Genomic DNA, 26,336 nt, shown 5'->3' with positions numbered 1-26,336 from the left:
AAATCACAACAGATTGAGACAACTGAGGTCTAATTGGCATTTAACAGGTCAAATTCAATATGAAAGACGTTTTTACTCACTTCCCAAATTACAGAACAGATATCTGAGCACAGAGAACTACCAGTGCCCTTCTTTCCAGAGCAGCATCATGACCCAGGGCAGGCAGCTGAAGTCTTTCCTTCCTGCTCTCACATTTACATTCAAAATCCATGCAGGTTATTGGAGGATGTCCCTGGACACATGCAATGAAGTCCCATCCATGTTTTATGAATATAAAACATTATTAGGTAATAGTGCAAAAAATTATTGCTTAACTGTGAGAGTTGCAGGTTTTCTTCCATGCATGTTTACTGCAATTCTGATACCACTGCATTGCATAATTAGGAAAGAAATAGAAGTGGTTTCTTTTCTCTTCAGGCCAAGGAATTTTAGAAACAGCTTAGAATCTTCTTGCTACTCAGGAATCATAGAGCATTTATTCCCAAAGAGCATTCCTCCAACGTGAGGACTGGCAAATACATAAGCTTATTTTGCCAACATTACAAGGAAGCCTCTCTTAAGACTAGTTTTATATCTGCTCCCTCTTCTGACTTAAGACATCCTTAAGTGGGGAAAAAAACCCCAAAAGCACAACTAAGTTAGTCTTCTGAACACAAAAATAACCACTTGAGCCTTTTTTCCTTAAGGAGGTCACAATTGCTTTTGACAAAGTGAAAAATGACTAAATGACTAAATTTAAAATAATCCAGGAACTACATAATTTTTTTTAAAGTAATAGTGCGAAGCTCCATGGATTACAGTCATAACTTAACCCCAAAAACAAATTTTGAAGTACCAGAGGGAAAAAAACCAAAGGCCATAGGAGACAAATTAAACAGATTACACACAAAACATAGTATTCCATACTTTTTCTCAGATGCAGGCAATGCCTTAAGTTAGAGCAAGAAAGAATGAAGGCTATGCTATAAAGGAGGTGTTAAAGCAGCAAAAAACTCAGGTGAGAGGGTAATTCAGGTGAAGTACTCTGACAGCATTTTGTCAGGTATGCTGAGAGCATGTCATTTATTCTTCCCCATATCTGAGATGTATTAACTGCTACAGATGTAACCCAATTCATGCAGGGTGCCTATTTTAATGACCCTTTACAGGAAAACTGAAAGAAAGAAATACTAAACATAAATACTACAATCTGGAAAGAGAGAATCTGATTAAAGAGGCAATGAAAAAGAGCTTGTAAGAAGAGTATTCAACTATTCAACAGGAATATAACTGATTCAATAAGACTGATATGGAAGCAGTTAACAACCCTAATGCTAAATGCAGTCTAGAATTTCATTTTGTAATGTATTTTTTTCTTTGTAACCTTGTTGGCAACTCTGAAATAAAAAGCCTGGCCTTCTGTATTTCTGAACTAAATCAGCTGATCCAGATAAAAGCAAAGTCTACAAGTCCAAAGACGTTTTTTAGAGGAACTGGGCTGAAAAGCACTTTTCAGCCCGCTGTCAATGTAACAAGGCAGGATTTTTGGAAAGGAGCTTCTCTGATAGGCTTAAGCCACCACTCCTACTGCAAAAAGAAGCAGCAAAGTGACACCTTGTAGCACTGAGGAAGCCCTCAGGTCAGGGGATCAATTTTTTTCTTCCCCTGAATAAGAACAAACTCGCTAATATAAATGGAGATATCATTGCTTGGGAACTCTCAAGGTCAAGTTTGGGTTTGTTGGCTTTTTTCTTTATTAATTTCATTCAGGTAATGGGAGATAAACACACCTGGGAACTAAAAATATCTGCACATACGAAAGCACTGATTTTTCTGATTCATCTTAACACCCCCACAGTTTATCTAGCAGCAGTTCTACCTGGCTATGTCACTGAACTGCTGTCATCAAGCTTATAAAATGTTTTAAAACACAGTTCGAGTTGTGAGTGTACTAGAAGAACAGAGACACACATTGCTCTAAATAAATTGTAGTTAAATTCTTCAATTTATAAAGATTATAGGAAATTTTATCTATCTTGCTCTACTTTCTGCCCTGTTCAGGTAAATATCCATTAATTAATTTCTGAATGCTAAAATTCTCTCATGCCTGCAAAGCTTTATCACATATTGCAAGTAAGATGGATTTTTCATTCATATGCATGCCTTTATTTTAGACAGCTTTATAAGAAAGTTAACTGTTACAGCTGTTTCCTGATCCAGCCAACAGCAGCCCAGAACCTCTTCAACACAGCAAGATGTCAAATTAAATGTGGTGCAAACACTTCCTATTCCCAGTACTTGCTCAGTTAGAACAGCAGTTTTCAGAGCCACTTAGACACCACTAGGTTCAGGCTCCACAGAGGATTTGTGCCTCATTAACAGCATTACTTTTCCCAAGACTCTTAAATTCTCATGCGTATTTAAGTCCTCCTCATTAAAATATGAAAAAGCACTCCAACCTTTATTTTCCTAAAGAATAAAGATATAGCAACTCTCTACGAAGTATCTTTAACCAGCTCACTCTGTAACACCAGGTTTATTTACTTAAAGCATGTGAGCCAAGATCCAATGCAACACCTGTTATTTTATTCCAATATTGACAATAAAAAGTAGCTATATTTTGCTTCATGGCAGATCAATGGTCAGCTCAAGCAGTCTGTGAACATTTCTTACATTATTCCAGCATGGCATCAGTGGCAATTTTACCAGATGATTGCACAACACAAGCACGAAGCACACGAACCCTCTCTTCCCGTGTTTACTGAGTGAGCAGGATACAGGCACCTGCAGAAGTGACTTCACACAAAGCTCAGAGGAGGAAGAGGACAGCTTTCTTTTACTCCCAGTTTACCAGACAAATGCAGCCTTTGCACAAACAAGACAACCTGTTGGGCTACAGGAAAAACTTAAGTGAAGTTGTAGTTGATAGGATGCTTTCCTTCATCTTGTTCTACTGTAGAATGTGTTTAAATGCTTACCTGTACAAAGAAAGGGAAAAAAAATCAAGTCCCCTTGTAATAAAAATCCAGGTTTTTTTACTTACCTACACCTGTATTTTTAATATATGCAACACTTTGCAACGCCTTTCAAGTTAAATTTGAAATTGACAACCTAGATTAGCTTTTATGTAAATGAAATATACTGTTTTAAATACAAGACGACAAGTTACAGGTTTTTTACTCACAGACATCTAACTTCAAAACTGGACTAAAGTCTCAGTATCACATCATGATTGAGAAATGTATACTGCCTGCATTTTCTGAAGCAAGCAAATTCTCTTCATTTAAAATGTTACTGCTTTTATAATAATAACCCTAAATTTTATTACAGCAAATACACTCACAGAAAATACTTTGGTTAGCTCTGTTAGACATAAAACATGGCCAAAGTTAAAACAGCATTAAAAACTTCTTTGCCCTATAACTAAGAAACAAAAAAAGACAAGGCCTACAGCCTCCACTAAAAGCCCTAAACCCCACACACTGAAGATTCCAGAGACATCTGTTCAAAAACACTTGTTATCCAAACCTGACAGGAACTCTTGAAAATTCTACTAACACTTGAAACATTAAGTTATGACTAAAATAATTTGTTAACTCAAATGTGCTTTGTTATATAAAAATATTTAATACATATCTATTTCCCTAAGGTAGACATCATTTGTAACTACAGCCTTAATATACTAGCAAGAGTTTTCACACAAATGAAGCTTAGCTTTAAAAACAAGAAAGCAGATGAAATGTTCTCATTGTCAGGTAAAAAAAAAAAACTTAAAGAGTTTTGACAGGTGCTTGCTAGTATTTATGTAATTGTTTGCATAAAAATTAGCACCATTTAAGTTGAGAACTAAAGTTTGATTAGAAAGCAAATTAACGTCTTCTGGTCGAACTTATTAGCAAAATAACCCTAGAACTTATTTTTTTCCCTGTAGAGCAAAAAATATAAAATATAAATATTTTAAACATGCAACCTTATTAAACTACTGTTTTAAAACAGTACATTCTGTCAACAGAAGAGCTTTTAGCAAAGCATTCCCTGATAAAAAGCACAATTTACTCACTTCTAATTTAAGATACCAAGGCAAGTTGGAGCAGCACTTCCCCCTTGTCAAACACAAATGCATCAAGAATTTCTGCTTCAAAAATCACCAAATTACAATCTTATGTCTAAACCACTCTAGGAACTCTCACTTGCTGACATTTATACTTGTTTTTCCTCAACAATAAAAACAGCTGTGGTAGCAAAAAATTACAGGCATAAATCCAAAAGATTTCAATGAATCTAAATGAGTATTATTTTGAAAAACACTCACTTCTTCTTCAATGACTGAATAAGCAAATATAAAAATAGTCCAGAAGACTATTTTTTTAATGAGCCAACTCATTAAAATGGAACAGCAGCCATGCATCTTCTTTGCTTCTATTATTTTGGTAGTTTTACAACATACTAAACATTTTCTCTTTATGGCTGCCACTCAATAAATCCACTTCAATAAAATAGCCAAGTTTTTTTACACAAACACCACTCATGTATCATCAAATAAGTGAAAAAAAAATTTAATTTCTTTCAACGCCTACTTTTAGAAACACAAATACATCCCAATCCTCTGCTTTTATCTTTAGAATTCAAGAGATACTAACCAAAGCCTTCTGCTTCAGAATCCTTCCTTTAGATACAAATGATAGAAAAGAAAAGCCATGGGGAACTTGTTATGCATTTTTCAAAAACTGTTGAAGTTACAAAACAAGCAGCAGCAGAAAACTGTTTTCTACCAAAAGTTTTAGTGGCAAAATTAATTAGCTGAACATATAATGTCCTTTTAAAGGTTTTTAACAATTGTTGTGTCATCTTTTTAACAAGACCTGTAGTTACAGGATAAGGACCAATGGCTTTAAATGGGGAATGGATTTATAACATATATTATGAAGTTTTATTTCTTAATAATAAAGAAGATGAGGAACTAGAACAGGTTGCTCAGAGAAGCTGTGGATGCCCCATCTCTGGAAGTGCCCAAAGACAGGCTGGATAGGGCTTTGAGCAGCGTGGTCTGGTGAAAAGTGTCCCTGCCCATGGCAGGGGGGTTGAACTAGATTAACTTTAAAGGTCAGTCCAAACACAAACCATCCTATGGTCTCCCCTCTTCTAATTCCCCTGCAGGCACTTTAGACTTTTAAAACAAGCATCTCCATGCTTTTTCTTAAAGCTCTGTCCACAGCTGTGAGGATTATTTACAAGCATCCTCATTAACCTCTTCAAACACTTTCCTTCCCTACTGTTGCCAGAAACCAAAAAACATCACCCAGATACAGTTTGTGTATTTTGGGGAGTTTACATCTATATACACACAATATACAGTTAACACAGTATGCAATAACAAATACAAGAAACAGTGTTTTAATTCCTTGTGGTTTCTAGCCGGGGCATGGATCTGTTGAAAACGCAGCTTCTGCGTCAGGCAGCTCAGCCTGTACTGCCTCACACAGCATAAACCTGGTCCACAACTTCAGGCTGTAACTGCTTTAGGATTCGTTGTCTTTTAACTTAAGCTGCCAAGCTAAACCTTTAGTACACTTTCAGCACGTTCCGCGCTCCTAGATAGCCTCGCATGCACAACGTGTGTTGTCTTTAAGAGAGCGCCTTCAGGCAGGCGCACTCCCAGCAAGAAACACACAAACTTTTGAAGTTTGGGGCAGGCAAGGTCAGCAGCCAAAGAACTTCACCTCCCCACTACGGGATAAGGAGTGACGCCTGCGAGCAGCTGCGCACCTGAAACTTGGGGACGCCAGGACAGTCTGCCTGTGCAGGTGGAGATGGGGCAGCTACGGCGAGACACCCACCCTGCGCCACAGGAGCGACCCCGAGCACTCGGATAACACGGCCCCCGCCAGCGGCGCCGAGCGAGCGCAGGGCCCGCAGGGACGGACAGACAGACAGCCCCGCGGCCGGACGGGCCCCGCGGGGGCCGCGGGCACAGCCCCGCACCGGGGGCCGGACTCACCGCTCTCCTTGCCAGCCGCGGCGCTGCCCTGGCGGCGGTGCGGGCTCAGGAAGTCGCGGGCCAACTCCAGGTCCTGGAAGTGGGCGAAGGGGACCAGGACGCAGGACATGCTCCCGCTGCCGGTACAACCGCCGCCACCACCGCCCAACCCGGAAACGCTCGGCCACTTCCCTCCGGCCCGGCGCGGCCCCGCACACGGCGCATGCGCCACGAGGGCGGGCCCGAAGGGGCGGTGCCGAGGGGCAGCGCTGAGGGCGCCGCCCCCCAGGGTGCGCCATTGCGGTGTGCGATCGCGCCCTCTGGGACGTGTTTCCTCCGACGTCCGACCTAAGCTTCCCTTGGCGCAGCTTTAGGCTGTTTAATCTTGTCCTGTCTCTAGCTGCCTGGGAAAAAAGTGCCATCGCCCACCATTCCACAAGCTCCTCTCAAGTAGCTGTAGAGAGCTATGAGATCATCCCTGAACATCTTTCTTTCCACGCTAATCAACCCCAACTCCCTCAGCTGGATTTTACCATCTAGACCTAATATTGAACCAGCACAGCCCAAAACCCCCATGTTACTTCGATGAATAGAAAACACCTTTTATGGACAGTGGCTCTTGCAAATACAAAGCTTTTATTTAGATTTAATGCCAACCCATTTCTGTTCCTTCTTTGAACACTGCAGCATCTGAGAGGCAGCAGCAGTTATGATGATTGAGATTTGCTGTGAAGTGACATTGGTACAATGCTGACAGCTGACCTGCAGCCTCCAAAACCTCCTCTTCAGGTAAGGAGAAAAAAGAATGTGTGGGAAGAACACCAAGGGATGTTTTCTGGACCCCGAGGAAATACAAATTCCCCTATGCATAAGAATTGACAAATTTTTAATGGATCTTACTTGACTAGCCATTTTATGTGTACACAAACACATATATATGTATATGAGAACTCTTCCTTGTTTTCTCACAGGACTCTTTTGTGTGATAGATAGCAATGTGTGTCTTATGTAGCTAAAAGCAGATATAACTGAGAAAAGCAGAAATAACTGAGAAAGTCCAAGTTATTCTGCAAGTTTGGTTTGTGGTCTAGGTCTTCTACGTGGTCCTTAAATACCTTCTAAGATAAAGTAAAAACAAATTTTTACTCACAGAAGTTTCATGCCAAATGGCCTCCAGCTGGATTGCCCTAAAGGCAGAGACTATAACAGGTTATCAAGGCCAGAAAATCTCTTGTGAGATATGCAAAGAAATTGGCTTTAATTTACCCTGACAACTTTTTAATGTCTTGAGCTGTTCTCTTTTGTTGTAGTGATGTGCTGGTTTAAAACCTAGCGGGAAAGTTAACCCCACTGAACTGCATCTCCTCCTCCACCCTCTTCCAACAAGCAGCAAAACACTAGCAGGAATCACAATTTTACTGAAAAGATTGTAATAAATGCAGTACCAATAAAAGAGGGCACAAAAGAGGCAATACCCACAAGAGGGTATTCAGCATGGAACAAACAAAAACACTTCCTGAAGAGAGAGAGCCTGGCATTGTTTCTTTTTGGTATCTTTAGTATAGTTGCTTTGATACAGTGCACTTTATTACCCTGTACTATACACTACTAGTAGTTTTAACTTTTGTATTAGTTAAGATCTTTCATCTATTAATATGTCATAATGAATAATTCATTCTATATAAAATATACCTGAGGTGGCAGCAGTGGGACTCTGCAGTGGCCATGGTGGCTTTATCTGGGTGCTGAGCAGCCACGCGGTCCCAGCCCCTTCCACAAGCCTGGCAAAAAGATGAAGAGCCTTCTGCTTCCAGGACCCCAGATTTCCTGCTAATGCCACGGCCCCCCAGTGAGCTAGGTGGTATTGAATTAGAGAGTGCTAGACACTCCATCTGTCTTTTCCTCTGTACCCAGGACAAGTAATCAGGGCTCAGTAATTTTGCCCTTGGCAACTACAAGAACATTTTATGTTTACATTTCAAATCTGTGGCTCCTCGGGCAATACAGAGGTTAGACTTGAATTTACGCAGACGAATAATCCTGTGATTATTCAATAGAGAGTTGTTCAATCCTGTTTTTCTGAACAAGCATAGAATTAAATGATGTGGAGTAATACGAAGGATCCTCTTCAAAAACAAGGTCACAGTGTGGGAAAAGTTGGGACAAGAGGCTGGTGAATTTGCAGACGCTCTAAGTAAACTTATAAAGCCTGTAAACAAAACTGTTTAATGACATTTTAGAATTGCAACATGCACAGTCACTAGTAATGTCAACTGAATTAATAAAGAGTATGGAAGAAATTAAATTAACAACATGGTTTGACAAAGCTTCTTTAGTGAAGCTTTCATGACATTATGAAAACTTGCCTCATTAGAGAATAGTGAACAGTGTAAGTCTGTCATATCTCTGTCTGGTTTGCTGTACATGAAGTCAAGTTAAAAACTACCAAGATACCAATGAAAGCATAAAATAAGGCAATGAATACTCAGCAAATAACCTGATATTTCAAGACAGTCTTGAGTGCATATAAACTCATATTAACACTTTGGGTATGCAATAACTCTTCATGTGTTTGTTATAACTTCAATAGTTCCAAATTTTTAATGATTCATTATACATATATGGATGGCTACAGAAAACAAAACTATGTTTTGAAAAACATCTGACAATTTTAAGCAAAGTTCCTAAAGAAATACAGATAAACACTTGATAGCCAAAATTAACAATACATTTCCAGTAAGAATAATGATTTGCATTAGAATATATGCTGCTGAACAAAGGTTTTAATGCAGTTTAAAAAAATAGATAATTAGGCTATATACAGATGTGCACTATATAAAATCCAGGTAATTATTTATTTGGGGTCAACACAAGAAATTACAAAAGGGAAAGGCTTCAAAAGGAGAGAGAGTAGGTTTAGATTAGATATTAGGAAGAACTTCTTGACTATGAGGTTGCGGAGGCACCAAAATGGGTTGCCCAGAGCAGCTGTGGATGCCCCATCACTCAAAGCGCGTGAGAACAAGTTTCTGAGCCAGGATCTGAACAACAGTGTCCAGTACAAGCTGTCCCTCTCGGCCAATGGCAGGAGGGTCAGACCTAGAGGATCTCCAAGGTCCCTTATACCCCAAACCATTCTATGGTTCTTTGATTCAATGTTATTCCGCCCTCCATGACCCCCGAGCCACAGAGCCTCACAGTACCCAGAACATGGAACCCACCTCTCCGTGACATCAGCCCTGAGGCACCACGGGCAGCACAGCTGCTGCGGGCAGTGCGGCTGTGACTGTGCTGCTGCACGGAGCTCTCAGTGCTTGCAGCTGACTCGTGCCTCTGGCAGACATGAATTGGCTCGGCCTCTTTGTCCTGCTGACTGTGACCGGGCTGGCGCACGGGACATGGGACACCTGCGGGTAAGTGGGCCCAGGCCCAGGGAAGGAGCCATGGCAATGCTTGCGGCCTTCCCTGGAGGGGACTGACCTGTCCCCCATGGCCAGGCCGCAGCTTCCCACCCACCATGGGAAGCCTCAGTTCCTTGCCAGCAGCCAGGTGCTGGCACGGACAGACACACACCCCATGGCCTTCCCTGGCCTGCTGTGCGTGCAAGGCCTTGTGGGGAGGCAGAGGGCTGAGCTTCAGCCTGAGCCACAGCAGGCCATGAAGCAGCATGGAAATGACTTTCTGCTTGCAGATGGACTTGCGGCCTCCGACCCATGGTGTCTGACTCCATACCTCATGATGACAGCATGACACGTGTCGTGGGTGGTGCAGATGCCAAGCCAGGGGCCTGGCCGTGGATGGTCAGCATCCAACACCCCTGGTTACCACGCCTGAAACACATGTGTGGAGGGTTCCTCGTCAGTACAGAGTGGGTCCTCACAGCAGCCCACTGCTTTAACAGGGTCAAGTAAGGAGGAGCAGGGAATGGGGACATATCCACAGCACCAGCAGTTGCCCTGCCAGCAGCACCACCTGCTACTCCCATCCCCTTTCCTCTCAGGCAGCCAGGCTGCCATAGTGCTCAGGAGAAGCCTGGGCTCGTGCCAAGGCTTCCTAACAGCCTCCAGCTAGACATTCCCCCAGCCTAAGGTGTGCGAGGGCCAAAGCACTCCTCCCTCTGTGCCTTGCCAAGCAGAGGTCTGGCAACTACTGGGCTGCTGTGGCACATGGCTCTGCTCCCTCTCAGCCCCCTCTTCATCTTCCTTTCAGGGAAATTGGCATCCTTAATGTGGTGATTGGGGCCACCCAGTTGACTCAGCCGGGCCCTGGGGCACAAGTGCGCAAGATTAAGAAGCTATTTCGTCACGAAAAATATAAGAGAAGTGATACAAGTAATGATATTGCCTTGCTAGAATTGAATGAGCCTGTCCAGTGCAGCCCTTACATCCAGTTGGCCTGTGTGGCTGACCCCACCATAAGAGTTTCAGAGCTGCAAAACTGCTGGGTTGCTGGTTGGGGTTTAACCTCAGAAGAAGGTGAGTTCCCAAGAGAGACCCCTGCCTGCAGAACTAGCTCAGCACACTGGGGAGACAGCTTGGGCTTCCCCACAGCAGAAGCTGTACCCAGGCTGCAGGATGTACACCTCTGCAGAGATGGGCCTGGCCTGCTCCCCAAAGGCTGGCAGCAGGGTCACAGAGCCCCAGTGCCTCTGCAGAGGCAAAGCAACCGAGGGAAGGGTATCCCCTCCAGAGAGGGGAGTGGGAGAACTGGCAAGGAGCTGCTGGGAGCTCATTACTTTCTCTGCTCACAGATGAAGACTCAATTGATCAGCTGCAGGAGGCCAAGGTCCAGCTCATCGATCTCCAGCTCTGCAACAGCAGTGACTGGTACGGAGGGTTGATCCACACCCACAACTTGTGTGCTGGTTACCCGGAGGGCGGCATCAGCACCTGCAAGGTAGGAACGTGCCACGAGCCACTCAGCCCCCAGCAGCACCAGCAGCCAGGGAAGCACCACCCCAACACAGCCCAGGGCCTGCTTTGCCCGGCCACTCAGTCACCCTCCCAGCCCCAGCTCCCCCTGACTGCTGTGGGGGCTTCCCACACACTGCCCATCCACACCTGCCTGCCCAGGCCTCCCCTTGTGCCAGAAAGCCCAGAAAGCCCAGCTAGTGCTCTTGGCAGTGAAGAGGTCCACGTGCCAAAGTTCCATCCTCTGCACATCCACGAGTCCTGTGCAGAGAGGACAGAGAGAGCGCTAATTTACAGGACCCCAAGCCGTTCACAGCCAAGCTTCTGGAGGCTCAGGCACCTGAATACAGCTCTGGCAGGGGCTGTGAGAGAGAAGGAGACAGCCCCTGTGCTGGCAGGTGCCACCAACACCACCTTAATCCTCTGTGCTCTGCTGCAGGGTGACAGCGGTGGTCCTCTCATGTGCCAGGACAACAACGCTGACCACTGGTGGGTTGTCGGAATAACCGTCGGGGGAAGAGGCTGTGCCAGAGCAAAGCAGCCTGGAGTCTACACCTCCACACAGCACTTCTATGACTGGATTCTGGCCCAGATGGGGCTGAGCCCATTTGGAAGTGCTTCCTGAACCCCAAGATGGGCAGAATCCAAAGCACATTGCAGTGCACAACAAGTATTTTCTGCTGGGGAAATGCAAAGGTAGCCTCAGGGTCAAAACCCTGCTCTATCCTGACCACACTCCTGTGTGCGCACAGACACTGGAGATTACTTAGGTGTTGAAGTAAAGTGCCTCTGGTCACAGGGAACCGTCTTATCAGTGCAATTCCAACTGCTGGGCAAAGTAAGGTCTGCCACAATTGGCAACTGCAGAATGAGCGTGAGGGCAGATGTGCCAGGTACAAAGAGACAGTAGCTCCAAAGAGCCACTCACAGCCAGAGTGCCTGGTCAGAGAGGACAGTGCTCTGAGCCACCATGGCCTGGAGGAACCTGCTACCTCAAGCCTTGGAAGAGGATAGGAAAAAAGCTGATACATTGGGGTGCATGTGCTGCAATGCACATGGGCTGCTAATTTAGAGCCTGGTGAAAGCCTGGGCTAAGGGAACACATCTGGGAAACTCCCAAGCATGACAAGGGAAACTCCTGGCTCCTGACTGGAGTGCCAGTGCCCTAAGGCAGAGCCAGATTTCACAGGCAGCAAAGGGGAATTGAGGAGCCAGGTGGTCACACTCCACAGATACTCAGAGGAAGAGCTGGGGTCATTCTGGGGAGAGGAACCTGGCAGGAACCCTAGGAAAGTGCATCAGGAATGCTGTGGAAGGCCAAGGTGAGTGGGCCAACACCACCTGCAACACCAAGGCTGTTCACAGGCATGGCCAGCCTGCGAGCCAGGGGGAAATGATGCCTGGGCTTGGCTCCATATCTGGGAGGAGACAAGGGCAGGGAAAGGGAGGAGTTGTGGAAGATGAGAGGGCTGTATAAGCATGGCAATGGAGGGAAGGAGCAATCAAAGAGCCAGCTGCAGAGACACAAACTGCAGCTTGCTGTGCTGGTTTGCCTGAGGGCTATAGATAATCACCACAGGATGGGAAAGAATCTTCTTAACTCACTAATTAACAAATCATCTACAAGCTGTACAAATTTGCACCAAATTTTTATATCCTTTTCAATCAAACTTTGATATTCTTGGGTGGGGAGGGGGGATGGTAGAGGCTTCTGGAATGCCATGGGGTAGACTTGTTGGAGGCAGTTTTCACCTGTCTTTTACAGGTGAAAGCAAGTGAACATTGACTTTCACCATCTAATAGAATGCTTCAAAATGCCTTGGGCTGGTTGTCACTCCGCCTGCTTTGGATATTCTTCTTGGCTTCAAGTGATGCCTTAAAGAACCTAAAACAAAACAATAAAAAACCACACTTTTGACATAGGAGGTAATATAAAGGCTCCAGTAGCAGATATGGCAAATGACCATAGAATTCCTCCCCTACATGAGGTGAATGCAGTTTTATAAGCTTAATAAATTAGCATATTTGACAAAAATCACTAATTCGGACCACACATGGTGAAGTAACTCCTCCCTCAGTTCAACACTCTCTAAATCCTCTTCCACTCAGATGGAAACTAAACCTTGCTTATGAAAATATCTCTCAAAGAGCTGTTTCCAGCTCTGGTTTCCAAGAAGAACAAATATAAGTTTAGTTGCCTTGTACTCCCCAGGGCTTGGAGGTCTGAAATATGTTTTGTCTTTCTACTTAGAGAAAAGGTAGGGAAAAGTACTGAGAAAACTCGCCACAGATACAACAACAGAGCTACAAATATATGTGTAAAGAATACAGAGAATACATAAAAGAGAAAAGGCAAAAATCAATCTGGCTCACCAGGCCAATGGAATCCTATCTCACAGTGGGTGGCACTCCTCCATTTGTCTTAATCAAGATGGGCTGGGCTGAGAAGAACCATCCCACATCTGTGCTGGTCCCTGCCACCCTGACTTAAGCTTCTTCAAATATTTCCTGAAGTAAATTTCAGGGGCTGCCTGGTCACTAAAGACCAGGGAAGTGCAAGAGTGTCACTCAGGGTTGGGGGTGGCCATTACCCTGTCCAGTGAGCAGACCAGCTTAGAGCCACCCAACCATCCTGGAACAACCTTATTGTACTGTCCTGGCAAAATTCTGCTGCCCAAACAATTTCTCCCAGTTCTGTGCAACCTCAGCCACGGGCATCTCTTCCCCTAAATAAACCAGGGATATTTCCCATCACATCAAACACCTCGAAGCACGTGAAACCCCTTTCTGAAGGAGTCCCTTGTGAAGGGACTTCCACCCCCTTCTGTGTGTGCCCAGGGACCCTAGCACCCATTGTGTGGCATGAGGAACACAAGGCTCTCCCTGTGCCTGTCTCCAAAAGACTTTGAACAGAGACTCAAGTGTCCTAGCAGAGACTCAGGGCCCCCCACCTCACGTCTTACAGGGGTCTCCATAACTCCTCTGTGGCTGCCTTACACTGATCATGCTGTGCATGCCTTCTCCACCCTCTACCAGTGATTTCACCAAATCTGCACCAAATGCCACAACAATAGAGAGGCTCAAATACACCCTTATAATTTACACAGAGTCTACACACAAAATTGTAACGCTCCCATTTGGCTCCTTCCTGCTCTAAAGATCCCAGGTGACCTCACCAGTACCTGCTCTGAAGGACGGAGGCTCCAGCAGCCTTTGGGTCCCATCTGGGCTGCCAAAGTGCTGAGGAAACTCCCCTGGGTGACCATTTTGGAAGCACAGGTGGCTCCAACGAGCCAATGGTTGCCCTGTTTGATTCTCTACCCACACCACTCTCACCCAGTCAGAGCAGGTTTCCATACCCATTCAGCCTCAGGATTCCCCCAGCAGACTCACAGATGTCACGTTCCATAAAGAGCCACCAGCTCCTGCTGCAGCGCTCAGTGTCCATTCAAATCCTGGCCAGTGCCACAGCTCCCTGTGCCCTCTGTTATGCAAAGCACGGGCAGTTCACAGCCTCTGTTCCCAGGCTCCTGCCAGCCAGAGCTCAATCTGCAGCTGGCACTGCAGCTGCACACCCAGCTCCCTGGCCCAAATGGATTCCTCAGCTGCTGCCTGCCCCAGGGACTGCACAGCCTCATCCTGCAGGAAGAGGGGCCTAAGAAAGCAGCAGAGAGCCTTCTTACAAGGGCAGGTCCTGATAGGACAAGGGGCAATGGCTTTACAGGCACAGAGGGTATTGGTAAGCACATATCCTCTAAATAGAGAGACATAGCTCTGTCCCAGTATTTTCCTGGGAAAATGTGGGAAAGCTCAGGGAAAAGAATGAGAAACAATTCTTATCTCCACTTGCTGCACATGTTGTAGTGCACATGTGGAATGTGTTATGGAGATTTTTTTACCAAACGCTGATTTTTTTAATTGAACTCTGGTGATGATATTTTGGATGCATTGACCAATTGGATCCATGGGTGTGTCATGACAGTCTGGCAAGGGCAATGGGTTTTTCTTAATAGTATAGTATAGTATAGTATAGTATAGTATAGTATAATAAAGCAATTGATCAGCCTTCTGCAATCGTGGAGTCAAATGCTCATTATTCCCACGTTAGGGACATAGTGCTACAGTAAGGGTAGCTTCAGCTGGGATCATAGGAAGGAAATCTTGATTGTGATGGTACTGAGGCAAAGGCGCGGGTTGCCCAGAGCACCTGTGGATGCCCCATTCCTCAAAGTGTTCAAACTTCTGAGCCAGGCTCTGGACAACTGGTTCTAGTGAAGGCCACCTCTCTGTGCCCAACGCAAGGGAGTTGTAGCTAAATGATCATCAAGGTCCCTTCCAGCCCAAACCATTTTGTGGCTCACCGATTCCATTTTTCCCCTCCCCCAGTGGGTCCCGGTGCCACAGAACCCCATAGTACCCGGAACACAGAACCCCCTGCTCTGTGACATCAGCGCCAGGACCAAGGGCACCACGGGCAGCACAGCTGCTGCGGGCAGTGTGGCTATGACTGTGCTGCTGCACGGAGCTCTCAGTGCTTGCAGCTGACTCATGCCTCTGGCAGACATGAATTGGCTCGGCCTCTTCGTCCTGCTGACCATGGCCGGGCTGGCGCACGGGACATGGGACAACTGCGGGTAAGTGGGCCCAGGCCCAGGGAAGGAGCCATGGCAATGCTTGCGGCCTTCCCTGGAGGGGAGCCACCTGTCCCCCATGGCCAGGCCGCAGCTTCCCACCCACCATGGGAGGCCTCAGTTCCTTGCCAGCAGCCAGGTGCTGGCACGGACAGACACACACCCCATGGCCTTCCCTGGCCTGCTGTGCGTGCAAGGCCTTGTGGGGAGGGCAGAGGGCTGAGCTTCAGCCTGAGCCACAGCAGGCCATGAAGCAGCATGGAAATTTCTTTCTGCTTGCAGAGGGATATGTGGGCTCCGACCCATGGTGTATGAGTATGAGTACCTGGATCATGACAACGGTACTACACGTGTCGTGGGTGGTGCAGATGCCAAGCCAGGGGCCTGGCCCTGGATCGTCAGCCTTAAACATCCTGCAATACCAGGCACAAGACACCTGTGTGGAGGCTCTCTCATCACTGCAGAGTGGGTTCTCACAGCAGCCCACTGCTTTGACCCTGTCAGGTAAAGAGATGCCAGAAATGGGGACATGTCCACAGCACTAGCAGATGCCCTGCCAGCAGCACCACCTGCTACTCCCATCCCCTTTCCTCTCAGGCAGCCAGGCTGCCACAGTGCTCAGGAGAAGCCTGGGCTCGTGCCAAGGCTTCCTAGCAGACTCCAGCTTGACTTTCCCCCAGCCTAAGATGTGCAAGGGCACTCACACCTGCCACAGCACTCCTCCCTCTGTGCCTTGCCAAGCAGAGGTCTGGCAACTGCTGGGCTGCTGTGGCAAATAGCTCTGCTCCCTCTCAGCCCTCTCTACTTGTACTTTCCAGGAAAATTGGCGTGGTGTATCTGGTGATTGGCGCCACTCAGTTGACTAAGCCAGGACCTGGAGCACAACTGAGACGGATTAAGAAGTTAATACGTCACGAAAACTATAATCCAAGTGACAAAAGTAATGACATTGCCTTGCTGAAACTGAACAAGCCTGTTGACTGCAACCCCTACGTCCAGGTGGCCTGTGTGGCTGACCCTGTCCTAAGCCTGTCAGAGCTGCAAAACTGCTGGGTGGCCGGCTGGGGTGCTACTGCTGCAAGAGGTGAGTTCCCAAGAGAGACTCCAGTGCCAGCTCAGCCCTCTGAGGAGGAGGCTTGGGCTTCCCCACAGCAGAGGCCACACCCAGGCTGCAGGATGTACACCTCTACAGATACGGGCCTGGCCTGCTCCTCAAAGGCTGGCAACAGGGTCACAGAGCCCCAATGCCTCTGAAGAGGCAAAACCAAACCCTGGGAAAGGAGATCCCCCTAAAGCAGCAGAGCAGGATTGGCAAGTACCTACAGGGTTATCATTTGTTTCTCTGCTCACAGCTCAAAACTCAAGTGATGTCCTGCAAGAGGCCAAGGTCCAGCTCATCGATATCCAGCTCTGCAACAGCACTGGCTGGTACGCAGGGAAGGTCCACGCCCACAATGTGTGTGCTGGTTACCCACAGGGCCGCATCGACACCTGCCAGGTAGGAACGTGCCACGAGCCACTCAGCCCCCAGCAGCACCAGCAGCCAGGGAAGCACCACCCCAACACAGCCCAGGGCCTGCTTTGCCCGGCCACTCAGTCACCCTCCCAGCCCCAGCTCCCCCTGACTGCTGTGGGGGCTTCCCACACACTGCCCATCCACACCTGCCTGCCCAGGCCTCCCCTTGTGACAGAAAGCCAAGAAAGCCCAGCTAATGCTCCTTGTAGCCCAGAGGTCCAGGTGCCAAATGTCCATCCTCTTCACCTCCAGAAGCCCTGTGCAGAGTGGACAAAGAAAGCCCTACCCTACAGGACCCCAAGCCACTTGCACTTAGATTTCTGGAGGCTCAAGTGCCTGGATACAGCTCTGGCAGGGGCTGTGCGAGAGAAGGAGACAGCCCCTGTGCTGACAGGAGCCACCCATAACCACCTGAATCCTCCGTGCTCTGCTGCAGGGTGACAGCGGTGGTCCTCTCATGTGCCAGGAGAAAGACAGCGACTTCTTCTGGGTTGTTGGAGTGACCAGCTGGGGAAGAGGCTGTGCCAGAGCAAAGCGGCCTGGAATCTACACCTCCACTCAGTACTTCTATGACTGGATTCTGGCCCATATGGACGCAGAGAACGTTTAAAGAGTTTTTTGAGCACAAGGATGCTCAAAAAGGAGGCTTTTTGGGCATCCTTCATGGCGTGCTGCAGTGCACAGCAAGTGTTTTCTGCGGGGCAATGCCTGCTGATCCAAAGGCAGCCTCAGGGTCAAAACACTGCTCTGTCCTGACCACACTCCTCTCCTCTAGTGGTTGAAGTAAAGTTGCCAGTCATCACAGGGAACCATCTTTTTGACTGAATTCTGATTCCTGGGCAAGGTAAAGACTTCAATATTCCACACCTGCACAACAAGTCTGGGAGCACAAAGGGACACAGTGGCTCCAATGAGCTCCAAAGTGCCTGGTCAGAGAGGACAGTGCTCTGAGCCACCACGGCCTGGAGGAACCTGCTACCTCAAGCCTTGGAAGAGGATAGGAAAAAAGCGGATACATTGGGGGTGGTGCTGCAATGCACATGGGCTGCTAATTTAGGGCCTGGTGAGAGCCTGGGCTAAGGGAACACATCTGGGAAACTCCCAAGCATGACAAGGGAAACTCCTGGCTCCTGACTGGAGTGCCAGTGCCCTAAGGCAGAGCCAGATTTCACAGGCAGCAAAGGGGAATTGAGGTGCCAGGTGGTCACACTCCACAGATACTCAAAGGAAGAGTTGGGGTCATTCTGGGGAGAGGAACCTGGCAGGAACCCTAGGAAAGTGCATCAGGAATGCCGTGGAAGGCCAAGGTGAGCGGGCCAACACCACCTGCAACACCAAGGCTGTTCACAGACATGGCCAGCCTGTGAGCCGGGGGAAATGATGCCTGGGCTTGTCTCCATATTTGGGAGGAGACGAGGGCAGGGAAAGGGAGGAGTTGTGGAAGTTGAGAGGGCTGTATAAGCATGGCAATGGAGGGAAGGAGCAATCAATGAGCCAGTTGCAGGGACACAAACTGCAGCTTGGTATGCTGGTTTGCCTGAGAGCTGTAGATAATCACCACAGGATGGGCAAGAAATTTCTTTTCTCCACTTGCTAATTAACAAATCATCTACAAACTGTACACATTTGTGCCCTAATTCTAAATCCTTTCAATCAAATTTTGATAATGAGGGCTGCAGGGAGCAAGGTGGGGTGGAATGGTAGAGAATCTTGGAATGCCTTGGGGAAGACACGTGCCAGCTACATTCTCTTGGCTTCCAGGCCAATGGAGTCCTGCCTCACAGCAGGCGGCACTCTTCCCTTTGTGTTAATCAAGATGGGCTTTGCTGAGAAGAACCATCCAACATCTGTACTGGTCCCTGCCACCCTGACTTGAGTTAGGGGCTGCCGGCTCACTAAAGACACTGAGTGCAAGAGTGTCACTCAGGGCAGCAGAAGGCCATTACCCTGCCCAGTGAGCAGACCAGCTTAGAATCAACCTATTGCCCTGGCACAACTTTACTGTGCTGTCTTGGCAAAATTCTGCCCATAAGAATTTCTATCAATGTTACACAAGCTCAGCCACAGGTGTCCTCTGAACTACAACAAGAATATTTCTCATCATGTCAACATCACTAGGAATATGAAACTCCTTTTTCATGCCAAAAAGGGGCTTTCAAACCCTTCTGTGTGAGCCCAGGGGCACTAGCACCCTGGCACGAGGGACACAAGGCTCTCCCTCTGCCTGTCTCCAAAACCCTTTGAGCAGAGACTTGACTATCCTAGCAGAGACTCAGGGCCCCCCACCTCATACCTTATGGGGGTCTCCACAACTCCTCTGTGGCTGCCTTACACTGATCATGCTGTGCATGCCTTCTCCACCCTCTACCAGTGATTTCACCAAATCTGCACCAAATGCCACAACAATAGAGAGGCTCAAATACACCCTTATAATTTACACAGAGTCTACACACAAAATTGTAACACTCCCATTTGGCTCCTTCCTACTCTAAAGATCCCAGCCTGCTGCCAGCAATTGCATCTTTGGAAGAGCGAGGCTCTAAGGTCCCATCTGGGCTGCCAAAGTGCTGAGGAAACTCCCCTGGGTGACCATTTTGGAAGCACAGGTGGCTCCAACGAGCCAATGGTTGCCCTGTTTGATTCTCTACCCACACCACTCTCACCCAGTCAGAGCAGGTTTCCATACCCATTCAGCCTCAGGATTCCCCCAGCAGACTCACAGATGTCACGTTCCATAAAGAGCCACCAGCTCCTGCTGCAGCGCTCAGTGTCCATTCAAATCCTGGCCAGTGCCACAGCTCCCTGTGCCCTCTGTTATGCAAAGCACGGGCAGTTCACAGCCTCTGTTCCCAGGCTCCTGCCAGCCAGAGCTCAATCTGCAGCTGGCACTGCAGCTGCACACCCAGCTCCCTGGCCCAAATGGATTCCTCAGCTGCTGCCTGCCCCAGGGACTGCACAGCCTCATCCTGCAGGAAGAGGGGCCTAAGAAAGCAGCAGAGAGCTTTCTTGTTGCAGAATGAGGCTTTTGTCAGGGATGAGCCATTTGTCGGTGAGGGGAGACTAGGACACTCAATATGAGTCATAAGCAAGTTCCGTTTATTGAAGAGAGCATCAGACACTTATACAGCAAATAATAAGCTTATGAATATTCTCTAAGCCAAGCGATCTATTGTTTAAACTATACCATCAACTCTACTTCATTCCTTTGGGCCTACATTCTGTATTTCCCACGTCTCTCTGTCTACCTGCCATCACACCCAGCTAGGCCCAAGGACACGCCATCTTGCAGGTGCAAAAACTCAAACTAGCTGTGTTCGGTACTTTCCCAGCTCCTGGTCGGCTAACAAGCGAATGTCTACGTGACCTCTGTCATGTAGCCATTTCTCCATACTTTCTTACAAGGGCAGGTCCTGATAGGACAAGGGACAATGGCTTTACAGGGACAGAGGTAGCTTTAGATGAGATCATAAGAAGGAATTCCGGATTGTGAGGGAACTGAGGCACTTGCATTAGTTTGTTCAAGTACTGTTCTCAAGCCAAGCTCTGGACACTCTGGGCAACCAGGTCTAGTGCAAGACCCTCCCAGTCCCTCCCTGGGATCCCTACTGCTATTCCTCCCTGCCGATGGCAGGGCGTTGGAAGACAATGACCTCCAAGCTTCCTTCCAACACAAACCATTCGATGGCTCTTTGATTTGGTATTGCACCTACCCCAGTGGGCCCCCTTGACATGGGCCACAGTGCCCAGAGTACAGAACCCACCCCTCCATGACATCAGCCCCGGGGCTGAGGGTACCACGGGCAGCGCGACTGCTGCGGGCAGTGTGGCTGTGACTGTGCTGCTGCACGGAGCCCTCAGAGCTTCCAGCTGGCACTTGGAATGCCTTGGCAGCCATGGATTATTTTGGCCTCCTCGTCCTGCTGACCATGGCCAGGCTGGCGCAGAGCCAGTACACCTGCGGGTAAGTGGCCCTAGGCCCAGGGAAGGAGCCATGGCAACACTTCCGGCCTTCACTGGAGGGGACTGACCTGTCCCCCATGGCCAGGCCGCAGCTTCCCACCCACCTTGGGAAGCCTCAGTTCCTTGCTAGCAGCCAGGTGCTGGCACGGACAGACACACACCCCATGGCCTTCCCTGGCCTGCTGTGCGTGCAAGGCCTTGTGGGGAGGGCAGAGGGCTGAGCTTCAGCCTGAGCCACAGCAGGCCATGAAGCAGCATGGAAATTTCTTTCTGCTTGCAGATGGACTTGCGGCCTCCGACCCATGGTGTCTGACTCCATACCTCATGATGACAGCATGACACGTGTCGTGGGTGGTGCAGATGCCAAGCCAGGGGCCTGGCCGTGGATGGTCAGCATCCAGCATCCGAGCATACCAGGCACAAAGCATTTCTGTGGAGGGTCCCTCATCAGGGCAGATTGGGTCCTCACAGCTGCCCACTGCTTTGACCTCATTTTGTAAGAAGGGGCAGGGAATAGGGACATACCCAAAACACCAGCAGGTGCCCTGTGAGCAGCACCACCTGCTATTCCCATCCCCTTTCCTCTCAGGCAGCCAGGCTGCCACAGTGCTCAGGAGAAGCCTGGGCTCATGCCAAGGCTTCCTAGCAGACTCCAGCTTGACCTTCCCCCAGCCTAAGATGTGCAAGGGCACCTGCCAGAGCACTCCTCCCTCTGTGCCTTTCCAAGCCAAGATCTAGCATCTGCTGGGCTGCTGTGGCACATGGCTCTGCTCCCTCTCAGCTCTCTCTCCATCTGCCTTTCAGTAACAGCAGCTTGGTGTACGTGGTGATTGGGGCCACCCAGTTGACTCAGCCAGGCCCTGGGGCACAAGTCCGCCAAATGAAGAAGTTAATACGTCATGAAAACTATAAGAGACGTGACATGAGCAATGACATTGCCTTGATGGAACTGAACAAGCCTGTTGACTGCAGCCCCTACGTCCAGCTGGCCTGTGTGGCCGATGCTATCTTAGGGTTGTCAGTGGCACAGGAGCGCAACTGCTGGATTGCTGGTTGGGGTGCCACCACTGCAAAAGGTGAGTTCTCAAGAGGGACTCCAGAGCCAGCTCAGCACGTTGAGGAGATGGTTTGGGCTTCCCCATAGCAGAGGCCAAAGCCAGGAAACAGGAAGTACACCTCTGCAGAGATGGGCCTGGCCTGCTCCTCAAAGGCTGGCAACAGGGTCACAGCACCCCATACCTCTGTAGAGGCAAAGCTATGCCCTACAGAAGGGGATCATCCACAGACAAGGAAGAAGGACTGGGAAGGAGCTGCTGGGGGCTTGTTTCTTTCTATGCTCACAGATAAAACTCCAAGTGATCACCTGCAGGAGGCCAAGGTCCAGCTCATCAATACCCAGCTGTGTAACAGCACCTTCTGGAACTCAGGGAAAATCCACACCCACAACTTGTGTGCTGGTTACCCACAGGGTGGCATCGACACCTGCCAGGTAGGAACGTGCCACAAGCCACTCAGCCCCCAGCAGCACCAGCAGCCAGGGAAGCACCACCCCAACACAGCCCAGGGCCTGCTTTGCCCGGCCACTCAGTCACCCTCCCAGCCCCAGCTCCCCCTGACTGCTGTGGGGGCTTCCCACACACTGCCCATCCACACCTGCCTGCCCAGGCCTCCCCTTGTGCCAGAAAGCCCAGAAAGCCCAGCTAGTGCTCTTGCCAGTGAAGAGGTCCACGTGCCAAAGTTCCATCCTCTGCACATCCACGAGTCCTGTGCAGAGAGGACAGAGAGAGCTCTACCCTACAGGACCCCAAGCCATTCACAGCCAAGCTTCTGGAGGCTCCAGCACCTGAAGAAAGTTCTGGCTGTGCGAGAGAAGGAGACAGCCCCTGTGCTGACAGGAGCCACCCATAACCACCTGAATCCTCTGTGCTCTGCTGCAGGGTGACAGCGGTGGTCCTCTCATGTGCCAAGACAAACATGCTGACTACTGGTGGGTTGTTGGAGTGACCAGCTGGGGAAAAAGCTGTGGCAGAGCAAGGCGGCCGGGAGTCTATACCTCCACTCAGCAGTTCTATGACTGGATTCTGGCCCATATGAACGCAGAGAACATTTAAAGAGCTTTTTGAGCACAAGAATGGGCAGCCTCTTTGGCGTGCTGCAGTGCACAGCAAGTGTTTTCTGCGGGGCAATGCCTGCTGATCCAAAGGCAGCCTCAGGGTCAAAACACTGCTCTGTCCTGACCACACTCATCTCCTCTAGTGGTTGAAGTAAAGTTGCCAATCATCACAGGGAACCATCTTTTTGACTGAATTCTGATTCCTGGGCAAGGTAAAGACTTCAATATTCCACACCTGCACAACAAGCCTGGGGGCACAAAGGGACACAGTGGCTCCAATGAGCTCCAAAGTGCCTGGTCAGAGAGGACAGTGCTCTGAGCCACCATGGCCTGGAGGAACCTGCTACCTCAAGCCTTGGAAGAGGATAGGAAAAAAGCAGATACATTGGGGGGTGGTGCTGCAATGCACATGGGCTGCTAATTTAGGGCCTGGTGAGAGCCTGGGCTAAGGGAACACATCTGGGAAACTCCCAAGCATGACAAGGGAAACTCCTGGCTCCTGACTGGAGTGCCAGTGCCCTAAGGCAGAGCCAGATTTCACAGGCAGCAAAGGGGAATTGAGGTGCCAGGTGGTCACACTCCACAGATACTCAGAGGAAGAGCTGGGGTCATTCTGGGGAGAGGAACCTGGCAGGAACCCTAGGAAAGTGCGTCAGGAATGCCGTGGAAGGCCAAGGTGAGTGGGCCAACACCACCTGCAACACCAAGGCTGTTCACAGGCATGGCCAGCCTGCGAGCCAGGGGGAAATGATGCCTGGGCTTGGCTCCATATTTGGGAGGAGACGAGGGCAGGGAAAGGGGGGGAGTTGTGGAAGATGAGAGGGCTGTATAAGCATGGCAATGGAGGGAAGGAGCAATCAAAGAGCCAGCTGCAGAGACACAAACTGCAGCTTGGTGTGCTGGTTTGCCTGAGGGCTGCACCTCATCACCACAGGAAGGGAAAGGACTTTCTTAACTTGCTAATTAATAAATCGTCTACATGCCGTGCCAATTCACCCCAAGATTTTATACCCATATATTCAACCTCATGAGAGGAATAGTGGATTTGTCTTTATAAACAAGCTGTGTGTCTTCTGGTAGATAAAACTAGCACTGGGAGATAAAAGAAACAATGGAAAGGATTCCACTGATTGATGAATGGAAAAATATATTTGCTTTTGCAAATAAACTTTAGGTTTGCTGATAAATGATATTAAACATTGAAAGATGAAAGAAGCAATGTGGAAGAAAACCCCCTTAATTCCATTGGAATTAAAAATGAAAAGGGAGTGTTACACATTAGAGGGAAATCTTTGGTATCAGGCATATCGGGAAGTCTGTACCTTTCAAGTACTTCAGTCAATGGGGAAAGAGAGAAGGGAAATGCGGCCAGGAAATTATGATAAAAGAGAGGCTGCGTCCTCCAAAAATTTGAGAGATCCCAGGGGAATGCCCCATGGCCTCTCCCTTTATTCGAATAAAGTAAAAGAACTCCTCTGTCTTCTTTTTGGACATAAACCTCTGACGTTTGTGGATTAATTTTCCTAACATCCAGAATATTCATGTTGGGAGAAAAAAATAAACGATAGGGCATCCTGCAACTCCTTTGGGAAGACGTGTACAAAGCTACACTCCATCACTGAAAAGCCATTTCCCCTTGTCCTATCAGCACATCTCACAATCATGGATAATCTGGAAGACTGTCCATGGTTAAATCCTCTTCTTAGTCTTGTGCCTGCTCTTAGGTAGCCTCTCTGCCCTGCTGTTCTGAGGCATCATGGGCCTATTTAGCTAGGAACAACTTGTGTTGCCTATCCAAATTTATCTGTAACATTTTGATTTTGTAGCTTGATCCACCTGTTCATTGTTGCCTGACTCTTCAGCATGGGGACATCTACATGACAGATTTTAACAGTCAGCTTCTCTACCCAGGCACTGATGTCTTCCCATTCTTCAGCAGCCCAGAGTGGTTTTTCTCTACACCGTGTTTGGCCTGTTTGGCCTTTTTCCACCTTTCCAGCCATCCCCAGACTGTTTGCTACCCTCCACCAGTCAGTGTAGAGGGAGAGTGTTGGCCACTTCTCTTACACAGCAATGTCCAAAGCCAGCTGAACTATTTTCAACTCTGCAATCTGACTGGATCCACCTTGTCCTTCAGTAGCTTCTGCAACTCACAACATAGGGCTCCATACAGCCCCTTTCCATTTCCTACTAGTCCCTACAATACAGCACGATCCATCAGTGAAGAGGATGTACCATCCTTTACTTTCACATCGCTGGTTATATGGTGGGGCTTGCTCAGCACATGTCACCTGTTCTTCCCCTTCTGATGATAATCCAAAGTTCTCGCCTTTGGACCAGTTTGCGATGACTGCCAAGATCCCAGGTCAATTTGGGTTTCCTATTTGAGTCCACTGTGATGAGGGTGATCCATTTACTCCAGGCAGCATCTGTGGCATGATGTATTGCAGGGACCTTTCCTTTAAATATCCAGCCCAGCACTGGTAGTCAGGGTACCAGAAGGAGCTGTGTTTCAGTGCCAATACTTCTGAGGCAGCTTAAATCCCTTCATAAGCTGCAATAATGTCTTCCTCCATTGGGATATACCTGGCCTCAGATTCTGTATGCATGACTCCAAAACCCAAGAGGTCAGCCTCAGGTTCTTCCCAGGTCCCTTCTGCCAGAGACTCAAGGAAGGACCATTCTCTGTGGCTGTAATATAGAGCACATTCTTCACATCCTGTCTTGTCCTGACAGGCCCAAGTGCTACTGCATGGACAATCTTGTGCTTGATCTGCTCAAAAGCTTGCTGTTGCTCATGGCTCCAGTCAAAATAATTTTTCTTTTGTGTCATGAGATTGAGAGGTCTAACAATCTGGCTGTATTCCAGGATGTGCATTCTCCAAAAGCCCACAGTACCTAGGAGAGCTTGTGTTTCTTTCTTGCTGGTCAGTGGGGACATAGCACTTCTCTTATTAATCATATCTGTTGGCATTTGTCTGCTTCCATTTTGCCACTTCACCCGTAGGAAATTAATTTCCTGGGCAGGCCCCTTGACATTACTTCATTTGATAGCAAAACCTGCTTTCAGATTGGATTATTCTCTCTCCTTTCTCATAAACCTCTCCTGCCATGTTCCCTCATACAATGATGTCATCAATGTACTGCAGATGTTCTGGAGCCTTACTCTTCTCCAGTGCAACCTGGATCAGTCCATGGCAGATGGTGGGGCTGTGTTTCCACCCCTGGGGCAGTCGGTTCCTGGTGTACT

General features: G+C 48.3%; 4 protein-coding genes across 6 annotated transcripts in view; 3 read left to right on the top strand and 1 right to left on the bottom strand.

The window, feature by feature from the left end:
- Window positions 1-6,134, bottom strand: part of RAB3GAP2 (RAB3 GTPase activating non-catalytic protein subunit 2) — a 43,208-nt gene extending 37,074 nt beyond the window's left edge. For all 3 annotated transcript variants that reach the window (XM_054279648.1, XM_054279650.1, XM_054279649.1), the window contains exon 1: window positions 5,978-6,134. In XM_054279648.1, the coding sequence (XP_054135623.1) occupies window positions 5,978-6,086 (109 nt within the window). In that variant the 5' untranslated portion in view covers window positions 6,087-6,134. The remainder of the gene's footprint in view (window positions 1-5,977) is intronic.
- A 3,164-nt stretch (window positions 6,135-9,298) lies between these two features.
- Window positions 9,299-11,491, top strand: LOC128938789 (acrosin-like). Its single transcript, XM_054279268.1, has 5 exons — window positions 9,299-9,369; window positions 9,648-9,863; window positions 10,166-10,431; window positions 10,707-10,852; window positions 11,306-11,491. The coding sequence occupies exons 1-5, from the start codon at window positions 9,299-9,301 to the stop codon at window positions 11,489-11,491; spliced, it is 885 nt and encodes a 294-aa protein (XP_054135243.1).
- A 3,938-nt stretch (window positions 11,492-15,429) lies between these two features.
- LOC128939369 (acrosin-like) lies at window positions 15,430-17,623 on the top strand. The gene is made up of 5 exons (XM_054280282.1): window positions 15,430-15,500; window positions 15,780-16,001; window positions 16,316-16,581; window positions 16,850-16,995; window positions 17,450-17,623. Exons 1-5 carry the CDS (start codon window positions 15,430-15,432, stop codon window positions 17,621-17,623), a joined length of 879 nt encoding a protein of 292 aa, XP_054136257.1.
- Window positions 17,624-20,906: 3,283 nt separating this feature from the next.
- Window positions 20,907-23,084, top strand: LOC128939368 (acrosin-like). The gene is made up of 5 exons (XM_054280281.1): window positions 20,907-20,974; window positions 21,254-21,469; window positions 21,778-22,049; window positions 22,317-22,462; window positions 22,911-23,084. Exons 1-5 carry the CDS (start codon window positions 20,907-20,909, stop codon window positions 23,082-23,084), a joined length of 876 nt encoding a protein of 291 aa, XP_054136256.1.
- Window positions 23,085-26,336: the final 3,252 nt, after the last annotated feature.

The sequence above is a fragment of the Melozone crissalis genome, unplaced genomic scaffold (assembly GCF_028551555.1).
Source record: "Melozone crissalis strain CALT ecotype California unplaced genomic scaffold, PUWL_Pcris_2 ptg000027l_1, whole genome shotgun sequence".
NCBI classification, from domain to species: domain Eukaryota; kingdom Metazoa; phylum Chordata; class Aves; order Passeriformes; family Passerellidae; genus Melozone; species Melozone crissalis.
The sequence above is the reverse complement of the archived record's forward strand: the minus strand, read 5'-3'. Positions and strand labels throughout refer to the sequence as shown.

Excerpts from the sequence above, each read along its gene's own strand:
- LOC128938789 (XM_054279268.1), top strand. The coding sequence starts at position 9,299 with ATGAATTGGCTCGGCCTCTTTGTCCTGCTGACTGTGACCGGGCTGGCG. Across the intron at positions 9,370-9,647 it reads GGGACATGGGACACCTGCGG|ATGGACTTGCGGCCTCCGAC; the intron begins GTAAGTGGGCCC and ends TTCTGCTTGCAG. Across the intron at positions 10,432-10,706 it reads GGGTTTAACCTCAGAAGAAG|ATGAAGACTCAATTGATCAG; the intron begins GTGAGTTCCCAA and ends CTCTGCTCACAG.
- LOC128939369 (XM_054280282.1), top strand. The coding sequence starts at position 15,430 with ATGAATTGGCTCGGCCTCTTCGTCCTGCTGACCATGGCCGGGCTGGCG. Across the intron at positions 15,501-15,779 it reads GGGACATGGGACAACTGCGG|AGGGATATGTGGGCTCCGAC; the intron begins GTAAGTGGGCCC and ends TTCTGCTTGCAG. Across the intron at positions 16,996-17,449 it reads GCCGCATCGACACCTGCCAG|GGTGACAGCGGTGGTCCTCT; the intron begins GTAGGAACGTGC and ends GCTCTGCTGCAG.
- LOC128939368 (XM_054280281.1), top strand. The coding sequence starts at position 20,907 with ATGGATTATTTTGGCCTCCTCGTCCTGCTGACCATGGCCAGGCTGGCG. Across the intron at positions 20,975-21,253 it reads CAGAGCCAGTACACCTGCGG|ATGGACTTGCGGCCTCCGAC; the intron begins GTAAGTGGCCCT and ends TTCTGCTTGCAG. Across the intron at positions 22,050-22,316 it reads GGGTGCCACCACTGCAAAAG|ATAAAACTCCAAGTGATCAC; the intron begins GTGAGTTCTCAA and ends CTATGCTCACAG.